Source organism: Euwallacea fornicatus, chromosome 6 (genome assembly GCF_040115645.1).
Source record: "Euwallacea fornicatus isolate EFF26 chromosome 6, ASM4011564v1, whole genome shotgun sequence".
NCBI lineage: Eukaryota > Metazoa > Arthropoda > Insecta > Coleoptera > Curculionidae > Euwallacea > Euwallacea fornicatus.
In genome coordinates this window covers 5,756,151-5,773,707 of record NC_089546.1, presented here as the reverse complement: position 1 = coordinate 5,773,707, position 17,557 = coordinate 5,756,151, and the positions used below count along the sequence as shown (strand labels likewise).

The window sequence follows — 17,557 nt, the reverse complement described above, 5'->3', positions numbered from 1 at the left end:
CATCTAGGAAGCTCTTGTTGGATACAAACAGGTCTAATTTAAATTTTAATTAAACTAATATTAATTTCACCATAATGTACAGATTTTAAAATTATAACTTATAAAAACCTATCCAATGTATGCTTTTATTAGTTGAAAAAGTGTCTCAACTATGGGTTAAAATCTCAGATTTGTACCACCTGACTTGTAAGCTTTGCGCTCTCGGAACAGTTATTTCTTAATGTTTTGCTTGCGCAATTGGCCCTTCCAGTTCACTGTGAAAAGTGTAAACGCCAAAATCAGTAATGAATTGTTTTCGAAAGTTTATTATCTACGACCTAATGCCCCTCCTTTATCACCTTTGGTAAACGGCAGTGTTATCAACAGCTCAGTGTCCTTCGCCGTCGTGTCAGTGCAAAGTTTATTTTCGTGGGAACGGCTACATCAGTTTCAGTTTGCTTTTAAACCTTTTACGCGTAGTTTTACTGTAAATATTAGCTCGGTTCTTAGTGAAAAAATGGACTGCACAAACCCTAAACAAGTCTGCATTATTGGTAGTGGAAATTGGTAAGGTCTCCATGGTTGTTTCATTCATTTCTTGGGATTTGTTATTGACTTTTGGTCTAACCTCAAAGGTGTTAGATAACTTTTTTTCGCTTTGGTAAAAGACCTTTAAACATTTATTAATTTTCAACTTTGAAAAGTTTATACGCACGTATAAGTTATTATTTCATCATGAAAGCGACTCATTATTTTGCTTTGGATGCCTCTTTTGTTTCTGCTATCCTATGACCCATTTCGATCCTCTCCTACTCCTAGTACTTAATGTAACAAACTTCGTAGTACTTATTTGCATTTCTGTCAATTAATATCATTTATATATTGACCCTGCCAAGTTATAAAGACCAATTGAGTAAAAGTCCAAGCTCACTATTTACTACCAACTGTCAAAGGATAGACCCCACCATCTAAAGATGATAGAAATATGAGAGACATTTACTTGATATTCATCAATCTTCTTAAACAGACCTATCAAAGTATCTTATTTAAGTGTACCTCTTACTTTCACTGAAATTCTCATAGTTACAAAATTGGTGAAATACAAAAAAGTTGCTATTTTTGGTTACTTTTAATATGTCTTAAACATCGTTGATCAGTATATTAAAATTTGTTGAAACCATAAAAATTGTTGTTAATATAAAATATTAAATAAAATGTAAAACTTCTAAAAACTATCAATCTGATTAATGTAAATTTTTTTAGTTGGCCATGTAGTTTTCCCAATAAGATTTTGATGGATTTTTCTATTTGTGAAACAAAGAATGTATGTACAGGTTTCCTTTAAAATCATCTTCCAAAATGTCTTTAATAACAACTTTTGTTGATAAAGTTTAAAAAAACGGTTTAGTATTAAAGGTTTATCTTATTGTTAGATAGTATGGAATTTGCTCAATCCAATTCCTCTCATTACGTATTCAGGGCACGAATCCTTAATTTAATGCCTAAAGAAAATTTTAAATTTGTTTACAATAGGTAACACCTGACAAAACTCAACTATCAGTCACAAGAAATAACGATCACAATTCACTCTAGAGCACCAAAAACGTGAGCCAGAATCACGTCAACAATATCTATATACATTCATTTACATGACAGTTAAATGACACCCACTTTCATTAACGATGCACTTCACGAGTCTTTAAAATTAAAAAAAATCAATTATCCCGATTGTTATTGGTGCAGTGTGCATTACGAACGTCTAGTTTATTGTCGTGCTAGCATTCAAGTGAATTATCTACGAAAGGATATCGGTATGATACCGTAAAAAACATTACAACCTACCTTCTGTAAAGGTTTATTGGTCTTGGACACGATATGCGATAGAACGTAATATGTTTCTAGATTTAGTAAAATGTGGAAAATGTTACAAGTTCAAGGCAGCAGTTTCGTTGTGCAACCATACTTTTACGGCATAAACGATACATTTCCCATTGCAAAGAGAATTTCATCGAAAATGAAGTCAAAGATTTTTCGAGAACAAGACTAATTTAGAATTTCATAAGTTTGGTTCATAACTAATATACATACAGGGTGGTTTTTTTTTTAAGTATAAATGCCAATATCTTAAAAATTATACTGGTAATGGAAAAATCCCAAACACATCTACCACAATATAATGGGGGAAGATGATTGAGGATATGATGGATGCACTACCCTCTACTAAATACACCCCATCACCGCAACACTTCTAAGAAGCGAGTTTGCCCGTGGTACTCGAAGGCTCGTGTCCATTCAAACCGTAAGAAATATATTCCACAATGTCGCATTGTATGCCCGAAAACCAACGGTGTATATTCTACTAAGTTTGAAACACCAAAGAGCAACAAGAGCATGAGCTGAGCTTCATCGAAATTGGACCTGTAATGACTGGGGTCGGGTACTCTTCAGTGACGGTCTACTTTCGAACCTGATAATCGACATGTTCTAATTTGGCGTAAACGCGGAACACGAAACAATCATCAGCTTATCAGAGGAAAGATCTCACTTTGAAGGTGACGGTATCATGGTATGGACTGGTATTGATCTTAGCGGTCATATATGTAGATCTATATTTTATCGACAATGGTCTCTTAAACACTGACAAGTATTTTGATGAAATTCTTCAATCTATTATAATGCCGTACGCTGGAGCAATCGGTAAACAATTCATATTTATGGTGGAGAATGCTCATCCATGTCGCGCTAAAATCGTGAACAACTGGTTGGATGAAATGAATATTTGAAGAGTGGTATGGCCTGCTAATTCTCCAGATAGAAATCTAATTGAGTGTGCTTGGAATATTTTTGGAAGATGTGTTGCAAGCAGAAATTTACCCCTTTGAAATATTGCAGTTTTTCGAAATGCCCTAATTGAAGAGTGGAATGGAATTTCCCAAAACCTCTTTGATATCTTGATTGAATCAATGCCATCACGTTGCCAAGCCTTTTTACCAGCAAGACGGGGTCATACTCGTTATTAAAAATTCATTTTTGTACCAAATTAATAAATCACGAATTCAAATTATATTAGATAACCATCGCTTTTTAATTTAAAAATTTGCATACTTTTAAACAGGACTGTCACAACTGGTCAAATCAAGTTTGAACAACAAGAAGTGATTTATTTTATCAAAAAAACTTTAAACTAAAAAAATAATTTGTTTTGACTAGTGGATATCCGATAATGGCTAAAATGCAATCTCTATTAGTAAGACTTAGACGTAAAATTAAATGGTTTTTAATCAAGAATAAGTAATAAAATTGATAATTTATTAAAGTTTTATTGTAGTTGAATAAAAGCGTAGGATTTAACGTTCAATATTAATATATTTTTTAAATGGTTGCTCGTTATTTTCCATAGAAGTGTACAAACAACATGTACGTTCTCCACGTACGTTGTTATGAAAGAATTAATAATAATAATATTAAATGTAATTAGGTATTCTCCTTTTATCGGTATTTATGAATATTTTTCTACTCAACGAATCGTCGAGTCTTGTTTATTATACGAGTTTTACTTTGTGCATCCTCTCGCAAATTTTCAATCGAACCATGGTTTATTTCATTGCGGAACGGGTGAAATTCGTTTTTTTTTTATGGTGCTGAGGAAAGTTGTTTTTTACGAACCACAGAAATATTTCCCCGGCGACATCCTGGAACGAGCATCAATCCTTCCTACCTCCCTCACTGCTTTAAACGCGACACCATGTATAATCTCAAACGGTTTGGTAGCAGTTGGGGTAATGTTAATTTTCATTCTAATTGGGTATGTTGAGTACTTACTTCTATGGCCTGTCTCACATTGATTTGTACAGGGTGTCATAATCTATCAGGCTAAAATAACGCTACTACTTATAAAAAAATATTCCTAATGGCCTTCCGTTACCAAGTTATTTGCTCTCAAAATAAAAAGTAAAAAAAGTTTTTTTTTGCTGTAATTTTGAAACGATTGTCATGGTAACAATGAAAGTTGGGCGATTTCAATAACTCATAGTCTAGTACCTCTTCTTCTGCCTGTTTGATTTTCTTGGACCGATGCCTGACAACATCTCACCATAGTGTTTACACTACTGTTCAATCTGGTGGCGATTTCCCTAAATGACCGATCAGCTTCTCGTAGACCCACTGTTCGACCTCCCTCCAACTCACTCAAATGTTGAAAATTTCGCAGCTTTCTGCATCTAGATGCATTTGACTAATCTAAAAACACTTTTTGATCGGACTATACATCAATAAATGATATTTTGTAATTATTTTTTTGATATTTTTTTGCATTTTTTATAGTAAAAAAAAACAAAAATTCCTGATAACTCGTAAATATATTGATAAATATGGCTGCAAATTTAATCGTCTTTTGTGTTTCGATATACGCACATGCACACCAAAAATCATTTAAATAAAACTATTTTTACGGGATGTTCTTTTTTCCATGCCCCGCACTATATTTGGGCGGTGTTATTGTAATTGGAGTTGCCCTCGCATGCTTCTATGTTTAAAGGTTCCGAAATGTCTAAAATTGTTGGGTTGCACGTGTCATCAAGCAAGATTCTTAAGGCACAGTCATCTTTAGCGATGGTGATGCAGTTTGTAATTTTGCAGTTCTGCAGCGTTTGATAAAGCATTATGATGTCGCCTTGCTGGACGTCAGTTTTAACCTTGATGTCCTGCTCACTACCTGTTTCAGCCGTAACATTACTTATCTCCATCCCAGTTTTATGGAAGCGTAACTGTATATTCGCATATGACGTGACCAGATATCCTTAGTTGTAATCTATATTGCCTTGCCACTTTTTTAGTAGATATATACCCATTAAATCGTAATATACATTGTGGAACTTAAATGAGGGAACATCATGGAAGCTGGTTTAGGAAGTTTTCAATATTTTTAATGCGGGAACTTGGACATTCAATTGTTGGGCAAACTGCTGAAAGATCGTGGAAACTATAAACGGGTCAGATTTAATGCAAGCTGGAAGCAATTGATTGGTTACATATGGAACGATAAGGAATTTGGTTGATATGCTGTCGATCAAAAATTTCCATTTGTATTCAGGGAAGATAATGTGAGCAAGTTCGCCGGTACTAGCGTTATTAAATGATCCATCTTTTGGCGTTAGGTTTTGTCATTTGTGAGGCAAGGCCCAGGAAAATTTATATCCGTATTACTTATCTGATAATTTGTTTGTTCAGTATTTTCATAACAGTCTGAAGATTCAATTGAATACTGCTCAGGTTGTGATAAATATTCCAACGAGTTTTCATCGTACTCTCGAGATAACTTATCATGGTTGTTATCAGTTTGATAAGAAATGTAATTTGCTGTGTTGCGAACATAATTAGAGAGCTCTTCTATAATATTAATATTATACAAACCCGATATTAAAAAAAAAAAATGCTTAAACACGTATAATTTTATTTGAAAAAGGCATTTAACACGTTATTTGAATATTACACATAACGGATCGTAGAATCTAAAGGTTCTTTAAGGTTAGATAAGAAAATTTTAAAGGCTAGTTCGCTTTAAAAATTTCTTTTTAGATTTATCGCATTATCTGTATCCTCATGAGCATTAATATACGAACAAAATAAATTGCGCATATATACATATGGAATATGCAGAATGCGATCTTGACTTGGACTTTGATTATTTTGCTAGTAAAACGTGACCAAATCCCGATTGAGGCAAGCTTCATCACTTTAATTAACAAAATATCGACTTAAAATGCGTTTTACTTAGTCCTATGTAGTGATGATTTGTGTTTCTAATAGTAGTTTAGAATTTCCAGTCGATTACCAATAATACAACTCATCAAGTAAATATTTCAAAAATAATTTGATCGTAAAGCTAAGTAAAATGAATCGATTATTAACTGACACAGTCAAATACCTCCTGATATCGGTCATTAAAAATTAATCATCAGTTGCACTGAGAGACTGCAAGAGCGATGTGGTTCTTCCAAAGATGCTGATCTTTGAGAGATCGTGCTAATTTGAGACAAACTCCTTTACTGAACAGACGTCTTCTGAACCTCACACTGAACACTTAAGCGGTTACGTAAAGTTTGGTCGCTTACGGTTAGTGGTTTGATACCGACGATTCGATAACGAGCTCAAAAACGTCGTACCAATCGCACCATTTAATAACGACTCTTGAAGCCGAGTTGACTTTTTGGAAAGCAATTTTATTTCGTTGGGCACAATAAATGCTTAAAGCAAATCAACTAAAAGATGTGAGTTGCAACGAAAATCACTTGCAAAAAGTGCTTCCGATATTTATAATGAATAATTACGATATCGGCAGAATTGTAGCGACACTGCAATTCACTACGAGACAACTCACTACCAATCTTAACATTTTCTTTCGTTCTGTTAAAACTTATCAACGCGAGGAGCTGAAATTCAATTCGCCGATAAACATTTGCCATAAGCGTCGAATCTCAATCTTGCAAAAACATTTTTTTCTCCACCAAATTGTCCGGAATTATTAATTTTCATTAACAATACGTTTGTAATGACGTACTCGACACTTGACAATTCGTTTCAGCTCCAACCAGAGGAGCACACGGTTGAGACTTAAAATGCAAGAACGTCGAATTTTATTTCCTAAATTATATAAAAATCTCAAACCTATTTTGACCTTTGATGACACCATTGAGGTCACGGAGCCCTTTCGCCACCTTCATTTTTAGCATGAAAAAATCGCGAAAATTAGGGTCCGAAATGATGGTGAATTTCGGGAACTAAAAAAGTGAACCAATTTTCGCTTCGAGCTAACTTCACGATTTGGTTGTTTTGTGTCTCGAATGTATTGTTGGTCGCGCTGCCGCTCAGCTGAATCATTGAAGAATGCATGACGGTACCAAAACGTCCAAAAAACTTTACAATGTTTCTGCTATAAGAACGGGATAAATAATGACGATACGATGGCCTCCAAACAGTCATACAACTTTATTTACATACTTTTTGCGATCGTACAGTTCATCGGTGTAACCGTGGAAAAAGTACGAGAAACGAAATAACATACAGCTTGGACACGCTCGAGGAAGAACATATAAACAGTGGAACAAAACTGCTTCGAATGGTCACCAGTTATTGTAAATACATAAATCTTCTGGGATTATGATCCGTTTGAAATCCTTTAGTAATAACCATCATTCTGTAACGATTGAGAAGAGAGATTGTTGATTCTACTTATTTTCGATAGAGCACGCGCTGCTCGATTTCACGCCCGCTTATTGTTTTTTCTTCTTCAGTCGTCTAAATGTTAACTTCGATTCAATTTTGAGCTCCCTCCCAATATACTACTTGGAAATAGTGCTATTTTTACCCGTTTTCAAGTGAGCACAATCCAAGCGAGATAATATGAAAATTTATCGAAACGGAATTTCATTGCAAATAAATATAAACTATAAAAAAATCATATCCTAAGTGTGTAGATAATTCTTTTGAAGCACCCAGGAAATTTATTAAATTAATAATCACTTACTACAGTTATCAATGCATCTTCGGTTTTGATGGCAATTTCCTATTCATAAGAAATATTTGAATGAAAAATTCCAGTTTCAACGCTATTAAAAAACTAATACGGAATACAATTATACAATGACCAAAGACGCCTAATTTAATAACACAACAGTCGAACGCAACAAATGCTGTACACAAATTTCGAAAATAAAAAAGCTCTTCAAATTGTGCATTATTTAACCCCCATCGTCGTTTAAGATATTTGAGAGGGCGGCTCTGCCGGGTCAGAGGGTTGAAAGAGGCGCGTTGAATCCTACATGAAAATTGTTACTCTGCAATAATAAAATCGACGTGTTCCTGCGTTTTTAAAAAATTCGATCCCCTTTGGACGCAATAGTGGTGAGTATTTTTCGAAAAGACACCCTGTATACCAACAATAATTGGTGCCCGGGCGTGAAATTATTGAAATTCGCCTGGGATTGTTGAGAATTATTTAACACTCGCCATTTTGACATCAATCGCGACCGAGACGGATTTATTTTTTAATTGCACTTAGATCATGGTCTCCAGCTACAATTGAGCCCTATGCTGAAGCAACGCTGCAACCGCCAATACGTCTAAGTACGGTATTTCCATGGAATAGCGTTGTATGCGCCTTAAATAACCTGCCGCAGTAATACAAAAGGTATAGGAAATGATTTCCTTTACCTTTTGTATTGCTCCGGTTGCATGACGGTTATGACGTTGCTCCATCATAGAGTTCAATTATTAAAGAATTGCCCACTTTCGAACGTTGAGCGAAGTCCATAGTCACTCTAGCCGCCGCATTGGTGGTTGTGTATTGTATTGCTGGAAGACTGGATTAACAAGAGTTTCCAGATAAGGCACGAGATGAGGTTTCGGGACTTTTTGGATGTGTCGTTGGGCTGTCATACTGCGTCTAACAAAAAGTAAAGGTGGTCTGCTACCGTATGCAATAATAACCTAAACCGTTCCCCAACAGTCTGATGGACGTGCCTCTGCACTGTAAACTGAGGATGCCGTCTTTCACCCAGTCTTCTTTTTACTCTTGCTCGACCATCGTGCGCACCCAAACAGAATCTGGATTCGTCACTAAACACGATGTTATCCCATTCCAGATTCCAATGTCTCCGTTCCCTACGCTACTGCAGCCGATTTTGGCGATGATTTAAAGTGAGGGGTAACTTAAAATAGGGATGGTAGGAAATCAGTCCAAAACTTCTTATCCGGCAGTAAATGGTTCGAATCCGAAAGGATCTTCCACATTCATCAAATCGCTGATCCGTCAGCGTCCTCGATGACGCAAGCGTGTCTCTTAGGGCCATGATTCGAAGGCGTTCTGTTCGAGATTGTCCAGTACCTCTTCTTCTGCCTGACGGCATCTCACTGTAGTGTTTCCACTACGATTCTGTGTAGTGACGAGTTCCCTAAATGACAGATCCGCCTCTCGCAGACCCTGTATTCGACGTCTCTCAAACTCGCTCAATTGATGATAATTCTGCATCTAGACATATTTGATTAATCTAAAAGCACTTTCTGGACACTCTATACATCAATAAATGATGTTTTGCAATCATATTGTTGATATTTTATTGAAATTTTTGTAGCACGGAAAAATTCCTGATAATTCGTAAATACATCGACAAGCAGGGCTGAAGATTTAATCATTTTCTGTGTTCCCGTATGCAAACATGCATGTTAAAAATTATTTAAATAAAACCATTTTTACGGGGGGGTTCTCTTTTCCGTGTCATGCAGTATATTAAGATTAATATGTGTTTAGGGCGTTTTGCCTACATTTCTTTTCTTATATTGTTCAGGGGTTCTGCTATAGCCAAAATAGTTGGAGGCAATGCCGTCGCATCCAAGAACTTGCAAGACAAAGTCACCATGTACGTATATGAAGAATTAATTAATGGCAAGAAACTCACAGAGATTATAAATGAAACTCACGAAAACGTGAAGTATCTGCCAGGACATAAATTACCTCCGAATGTGGTAAGTATCTTAATGCACTTAATATCAATTTTGGTAGGACGTTCAGTGCTTTAAGACAGAAAATTTGCCTATATTTAAGTTCTGGTACTTGTGTGACGTATTTTTACATATTGTCATTATTTATGCAAACTAGTTTATTTGTTCATAATGTAGTCGTTATGCTGCCTAATCTATGGGCGCGATCTTTAAAGCCTGATTGATGGGTGACTCTTGTTTTCGAAAGTCCTGAAAATAGTAATGTCAACAGATAACTTGCAGTGGTTTGCCGCCCGTGACCATGAGACGTTAACCTTTAGATGTTTTGCAAACAAATTTTCCTTTAAATCATTCAGAACAAAAAATTGTTATTCCGGATGTCTTAAATTGTTTTTAGAGACGCGGAAATTTCGTAAATTTAATTAAAGGGCAAACCTATTTAGCAAAAAAAAAAATGATTAATTTGAATTATTTTAATGAAAAAGTAATAATCGTGTTGTTTGTTCCGTAACCAAATGCTGCATATTTTTGTATTTCTTTTAAATGGACATTTTATCCTGAATCAATATTTTTTAAAATTTTTATTAATTATCTTGAAACCTTGCGTCACATATTATTTCAAGGTGGCGGTACCTGATGTGGTGGAAGCAGCCAAAGATGCGGATGTCCTCATTTTCGTCGTCCCTCATCAGTTCATTAGGACGCTGTGTTCAACCCTTCTAGGGAAAATTAAACCCACAGCAATTGCCTTATCTTTAATTAAGGTGAGTCGAACTTCCTCATTCCCCATAAATACGACGGTATTACCGTTATTAACGTCACAGTCAGTGGGAAAAAACTGAGTTGATCGGTTATCATTGGATAAAGTGATACAAATACTATTTTAACCTTTGAACGGTAGTCTGGATAGATGAATCAAACTGGAATTTCAGTACGGCTAGCAGATAGTGAAAAATCGCGTGATGACGGTAAATCCCAAAGTACATGGCGTAGATTCTCAAGGTTTTGGCTTTGGCAATGGATGAAGTTGTTCCACTTCATTGTTAAAGGTTATATAAAAAGGTGCTAATTTACCAATGACTCTAGCCTTGGATGTATCGGATTTCTCTATTTAAAAAAAAAAAAGTTGGCTCGTAGTTTTTGAATTCGTCATTTGGCGAAATCGCCGTATGGCGAGATATATTTGTTGTCTCATCAGGTGCACATATCTATCTAATCGTCTATTAGCCCGGGTGTCTCGCTTAAGAAATCGGCGTGTTAAGAGCATAAGAAATTATTTGAAAAGTACAAGAAATATAAGCAAATTGGGAACGTCGAGATATCTAAACAATTTCGTACATTAACGATCACCAACTGAGAAATAGCCGTCCTTTAGTCATCGGCAAAAATCCTTAGAGGGCAAACCACCCCTCACTTGTGAGAGTGTGAAGTCAAGTAATCTTCACATCAACTGCTGCTTTGATACCAGTAAAATTGTTTTCCCATCTCTATCTTACTTGCTGTTCACCACATCAACCTTGCTAATATTCAATTTTTTATTGAGTTAAAACCAGTGAAACTTTTCCGGATCTATTTTTGTTCCGTCATGGAAATGATAAATTCAGCCTTCTCGCGTGTTACGTAATCTTGTTTTACAGTTACGTTTAATCCCCGTTTAATCCTTTTTGCTGAGCATTCGTATTAATGCACTTGTGAATACGATTAAAAAGCTTGTATGGAAAAAATTCATTGATGCGTTAACGGATTGAACGCCCTGCACGTTACGTCTCCGTGTAGGTGTCTATGAAAAATTTATAATGATGTTGAAATGTTAAAGTGCCTATTAATTAATTACTCATTAATCGCAACCTGCCTACAGATTACATCATTTCGTCATTGCATGTGCAATTAAATTGTTTCTCTTTCCAGTGCGGTTATATTTAGTTGATACTCATATGGAGGAATTCGAAACGTCAGTGCTATATTTCTAGCTAAACAAACACCAGTCATGATCGTTCTATGTTATATTTTTGATCGTCAGGAATTAATGGTAAATGGTATTGCGACACTTGGCAAATATGAATTTGTTCTAAGGTGGGACACGTTCGTTGTGTATTAACAATTCAAAACGTCTTTCAAGAACTTCATCAATCAATAAAGTTTTTTTACTGCTTCATTCGTTCTTTTAACGCGTTATCGGAATCAAATAATTTTTTTATTTTATTAAGCCTTTAAAGGTGACAATGAAAGGCGATCAAGGGATCATCATCAGTAGCTTAAAATGATTATTCTACCTTACCGATCATTTAGAATTCGCAGAAATAAGCTCTTGATCAGGTGAGAATTCTCTACAATCGTATGGAGTCTGCCAAAAATTTGCTCCTGCTCAAATTTAAGAGGTTTCACTAAATTACATCTCTGAAGTCAGTGAGATGGGAAGCCAAATTGTGCCCCGATTAACAATTTTTCACTGATTTAATTTTAGCTCCACTCTAGTCACCGTATTCTCATTTGAGTTATGTTACTTTGCATTGAACACTTTTTTAACCGAGCAAATTTGTTTGAGAATATGAAAAAAAAAATGCACGTTGACCACTTGAAAATTTACAAATGACCTTTTTCAAAATTTGGGACCCGGGACCTGTTCAAAACAGGTTAATGAATGGTCAAAATCCACTGGTCTGTAAGAAGAAACTGAGGCGCATCGTGCAAAATTCAGAAAACCACATAATCAAACTCTGAAGATCGTCGAATTTGGAAGGGCCAAAGTTCGATAGAGAACTGTGATGCGAATAATACAGGTATCATCAGTTCAAGTCGGAACATAGGAGTTGTGCAAGGGGGAGAAGGACCGCATAAGGTTTAATATGCCTGCGACGAAGACCAACGAAATGTGTTTTGAAGTCTTCTTTTGCATGTCCCCACAAAAATAAATCTAATTTGATTATATCGGACGATCTAGCTGGCTAATTAATAGGCTCTCCCCTTTCTATCCATTTATTTTCATCAATGGTATTTAAATATTACCTTAATGGACGACTAAAGTGTGGCGGAGCACCATCTAATTGTGGCTACTTGAGTTTAACAGTTTCTAATGGCGGTTCTCCTAAAAAATCCCCAAAACCATTTTGTAAAAATGACAAAAATGTATCTCCATTAATAGATTTTTTTAAGAAATGGGGATATATTAGTTCCGAGTATCCCCACCCATACGTTCAATGTCCATCTACGTTGATGATCCAGGTGTAAAAAAAAGGAGATTTTCATTATCATAATAATGAAAATTATGGTTATTTACAGATCCATTGCTGTGAAAAGTTGCTTCGTTGGTAAACAAAACTGTATTAAAAAAGTTCCGAATCCGTTGATTCTCCTCTATGACTCAATAAGGTGTGGATGTAACTTAAATGTTTTTGTTATTCTATTTATGATAGGTTTCGAAATACTAACTTTTGAGTTATCCTTTGTGAACATCTTAGTGGGGCACCCTGTATAAATAGATCACGTTTTACATGAAAAATTCAGATCAAGACAAAAAGAAGTGGCAAGTTAAATAAAGATTGGCAGGCGGCAACACCAGGAGGCTAAGAAGTTGGCGAAGAAGACAAAATACAAATTCTGAGAGATTTTCCAAAAAAAACATGGTCGCTAAAACTCGAAAGAGAGTGTCAGCGCTTTGATCTCGAAGATTTAAGAGCAAAGCTGTGAACACAAATGGAATTTGAAAAGTAACATATAAAGAATTCTGCCAGGTAATGTTAGATGCCAGAGCCACACAGGACGAAGTATCGGAAGGGCAGAAGTCAGAGGTCGATCTACGTGTAATAACAGAATGGCTGGAGAAAGAAGCGAGACCACCACGGCATGATAGACCACTCGTACGTAATTACTCGTAAACGAGAAACATCAGTACTTTACTAGACGACAGAGGTTCCAATTCCTGCAAAATGAGTGTATTGCGAGAACAGCTCAGTAACCGTAGTGGTGATCGTTTTGGGATTAATAGGATTTTAGTTAGAGTAAGATATTATTTTTGTTAGATGCACATTGCATAAAGAAATCTGGGCGGATTTGTGTTCGTCGAAGAAAGACCTCAAAACTCGGCAAAAAGGAAGAATGATACCATCTGATAATACCAGCCTCCACGAAAGAAAGGGCTAAGCCTGAAGTCCCAGCTATCATGGGAAAGATCGTACAGAACTGTGAGATAGATAAATGAATTTGCTAAAAATTCTACGTTATTCCGAAAATGTTTGGTATATTCCATAATAAATCTCACCTTGTATAAATTCTTTATTCCATTAAATTCCGGCACAAATTATAGGGCTTCGATCGTGCCGAAGGAGGAGGCATCGACTTAATCTCACATATCATCACCCGGCACCTCAAAATTCCCTGCTCAGTCCTAATGGGAGCCAATTTGGCCAACGAGGTAGCTGACGAAATGTTTTGCGAAACCACGATAGGTTGCAAACATCCCACCGCAGGTCCTCTTCTCAGGGAAATTATCCAAACCAACTATTTCCGGGTCGTGGTCGTTGACGACGAAGACACGGTAGAAGTCTGCGGAGCACTGAAGAACATCGTCGCCTGCGGGGCAGGTTTCGTCGATGGTTTAGGGCTTGGGGACAACACCAAAGCAGCTGTTATCCGTTTAGGTAAATTCGAAGTCCAGTAAAGTGGTCACTGGAGCGAAAATCAATTGGCAGGTTTAATGGAAATGGTGAAATTCGTGGACGTCTTCTACCCGGGAGGCAAATTGTCGACCTTCTTTGAGAGCTGCGGCGTTGCCGACTTGATCACCACCTGTTACGGAGGTAGGAACAGGAAAGTAAGCGAAGCTTTCGTGAAGACCGGCAAATCCATTAAAGAGTTGGAGGACGAGATGCTGAATGGTCAAAAACTACAGGGTCCATTCACCGCGGAAGAAGTTAATTATATGTTGAAAAACAAAGGCATGGAACAACAGTAAGTTTTGGGGTTGCAATTTAGTTACTTTTTAACTAAATGTTTCTGTGTAGGTTTCCTCTATTTACAGCGATTCACAAGATCTGCACCGAAGTGTTGACTCCTAAAGATTTCATTGATTGTATCCGAAATCATCCAGAGCACATGTAAGTGTGACAACTTTTGGTAGTTCTTTTCAGAATTTCGTGTGTTTGCCCCCAGGTATTTATTATTGGTAGAAGTAAATAACTTTCCTCACAGCTCACGAGTTACGTTTTACATCACTTTTCCACCATAACTTAAGGAAATATATCTCAAAAATGTTTTACGATCCAAATGTTTTCAGATTTGGGTTAGGGGAAATATTACGAGTAAAAATTTGACTTTTTTCGTTCGATTTTATCAAAGAGATATTTGTACGTTAACAAAACACTTTCTGGGGTTTTTATCACACACAAGTCACTTTCGAGTAAGTTTCCATAATCTGACCCTGGTTTATCTTGCGCAGAACAAATCATATTACATCAAAAAAGTAAGGCAAACTGAGACATTCCAATCAAGGGCTTAGTAGTGAACAATGGGGTGAGATAAGATTTACACAGGTTTCTTTATCTTGGCTTGGTTTTGCTTAGCATTCTGGCGAAAGCTTCTTAATTTTCAACACGCATAACACACGAACACAATTTGCATAACATGAGTTTTGGCAAAACAGAAGTAATTAGTAAGTGTGAGCTTATAGAAACTAAAAGAACTGAAGAGGACATTTTTGAAATTTCTCGTTTTTTGCGAAGTGAAAATATTTACATCAGATACTGGAAAAAAGTTTACATCTGAAATTTTTGTACAATTTAATTTTGCTAAGGTTCTGGCCATTTAATTTTTGATACAAAAAAGTGTTTTTTGTTAATTGATTTTTCTCGGTGTATTTTAATTTGAGAGAAAATTTCACGTTCTTTCCAATGCGCCAACTATAATTGCCTAGGAGTTTATAATCTTTTCTCAATACTGGTTACGTTCGAATATTGCTAATTTTTGTAAAAACTCGTATTTGCATGAAGAGATAAAACATTTTACAAGCACAAATTAACACATAGATAAGGACTACATACATTTATTTTACACGCGGGTATGAAGAAAAAAACGGTTTTTAAGTACAATTTAATATCCTAACAGAGAAATCATGGTAATCAATTATTAAGTTGATACATTGCTAACACGAAGTACGATTATTTATTATTTGACAAAATATTCTATTGGTTTTTGGAGATTTTGCAAAAATTCAAGCATTTCAGTAAAGAAGTATTATTTAATTTCTACTTTGAGAATGAATTATTTTTTAGATATATTCCAAAATATCAGATGCCTGCAACCCTACCTTTTATTCCCAAACAAATCCATCATTTTTTCCATCCCATTCAGAATTGTTGTTATAATTTATATTAAAAATAAAGCGTTTTAACATGTTTGTTGAGTTTTTTTTGCAGTTTTGATGCCATGTGATTACTACTAATTTGTAAATGTTGTTTGTTCTAGGGACTCTAAAATTGATCACGCAAACCCGGAAACCTTAGATATTGAATACCAAAATAGCAAACTCTAAACACACTTTAACACCGGGCGATGCATTTTTTTTGTTGTTAAATCGACCCGTAGATTAGGCTTGTTATTGCGTTCAACGTCAACTAAAACAATTTTTAATTAATTTTGTTAAAGCAATATTCTTGATATTTTTAAGCTCAATTGTACAATTATCGCTTACGCTCGGCTAAGCGGAGCCACTCCTGATACTTTGACCCTTAAACGTATTTTATTTCTGACATTTGGTAACAGCAATACTCTTATTATGAGAGGGTTCAAGTACCAGCACTGGTTCAATGGAGGCGAACTTAAGAGAGTTTGTATAATTGGAGCTTATCGTTCATTAAAAGCAGTTAATGGTAAGTTTTTTTGGAATTTTTTAAAAACGATTTGCTACAAAATCTTTCATTTATATATGTTGTGCCGCCCCGATTGCCAATAACATAAATAATTTCTTTCTAAGAAAGAATTTACTCTAACCGGACCCGCCTGAAATATGAAAGCAAAGAAATATTTGATTGTACTAAGTCTTAAAACTGAATTTCTTTGCTTACACAAAAGGTTCCTTTATGCGAATATTCCTCAATACTGAATAACTATTTTTATTTTACAGGATTAAACAGTGTGGCGCAGTTTGCTTGCCCATGTAAACTTTAATTTCCCTCTCTCGCTTTACTAAGCTTGAAATTAACAAATTCTTCCACGTAGTTGATACGAAAAGAATGTTGATAGAAAAGAGAAGTTACCGCGAAGTGTTAAGTAGTTAAGTACAACACAGAAGTTTCTTTGTCTTGATAAAGTCGTTTCGTTCTACCCTGTTAAAAGGTAAATAGGACGTTTAATTGAGAGTAATATAGTTATAATAGTAGGTTTATAATAAGTAAACTCTTTTTATTAGAGTTTTATTATATTGGGAAGTTTTGTGAACGAGTTTTAGCACATGAAATTGTTGTCCCTAAAACAATTATGTAAATAGTTTTCATAGTGAATTTTCCTGTCGCAATTTACTAGAATTTGCAATATTTTATACGTTAATTTTGTAGCAAATACCCAAAATTTAGAATATTTTCTTTTTGGCTGTTACTGTTGTTTTTTGTTAGTTTTTCCACATGACCTTTGATATTTTCAAATTGGTAATAATCAAATTAAGTCATGCTGAATTTTTTTTGATAGTTTATTAAATGCAACAAACTGTATAATAAAATTGTACAATATTTAAAAGTATATTTTGACCATTTATTTTATGTTATTTGTAAATAGAATATATTGAATTGAATAGGACATTTTGATTGTTTTCTACCTTACCTGTCCCTTGAGTAAAACACAAAGATAAAATCAAATGGAAACAGGCTTGCCTAAATTCTTTCCGCGGAATAATCGCCAAAAAAGGAGGAATAACACTATAATTTTTCTATGATCTTTGTCCATTACCAATGATATTAAATACTTATTAGATTTGTTTTACTGGTAAGTAAGACAAGGTGAAGATTTTGCATCTTAAGAATAGCGGTCTGCAAAGTTCTTTTTTCATTTTAGTTAGATTTTTAATCTCTTAATTATTTTTATTGACTTTCAT

The 17,557-nt window shown here is 35.2% G+C and overlaps 1 protein-coding gene across 4 annotated transcripts; it reads left to right on the top strand.

The window, feature by feature from the left end:
• The first annotated feature begins 217 nt into the window (after positions 1-217).
• Gpdh1 (Glycerol-3-phosphate dehydrogenase 1) lies at positions 218-17,257 on the top strand. 4 transcript variants are annotated; one of them, XM_066283229.1, is made up of 8 exons: positions 218-546; positions 9,324-9,501; positions 10,101-10,241; positions 13,781-14,114; positions 14,166-14,424; positions 14,478-14,570; positions 14,912-14,985; positions 16,595-17,257. In XM_066283229.1, the coding sequence occupies exons 1-7, from the start codon at positions 221-223 to the stop codon at positions 14,937-14,939; spliced, it is 1,359 nt and encodes a 452-aa protein (XP_066139326.1). In that variant the 5' UTR covers positions 218-220; the 3' UTR covers positions 14,940-14,985; positions 16,595-17,257. The 4 variants fall into 4 exon arrangements, with proteins under 4 accessions (XP_066139326.1, XP_066139325.1, XP_066139324.1 ...); XM_066283228.1 differs by having other exon boundaries at positions 15,937-17,257; XM_066283227.1 differs by lacking the exon at positions 14,912-14,985 and having other exon boundaries at positions 219-546.
• The last annotated feature ends 300 nt before the right edge of the window (positions 17,258-17,557 follow it).

What these genes read in the sequence shown, in the direction of transcription:
- Gpdh1 (XM_066283227.1), top strand. Translation starts at nt 221, where the DNA reads ATGTTTTGCTTGCGCAATTGGCCCTTCCAGTTCACTGTGAAAAGTGTA. An exon ending in ATTATTGGTAGTGGAAATTG is followed by an intron (nt 547 to 9,323) that starts GTAAGGTCTCCA and finishes TATATTGTTCAG; the next exon opens with GGGTTCTGCTATAGCCAAAA. An exon ending in AACAAAGGCATGGAACAACA is followed by an intron (nt 14,425 to 14,477) that starts GTAAGTTTTGGG and finishes GTTTCTGTGTAG; the next exon opens with GTTTCCTCTATTTACAGCGA.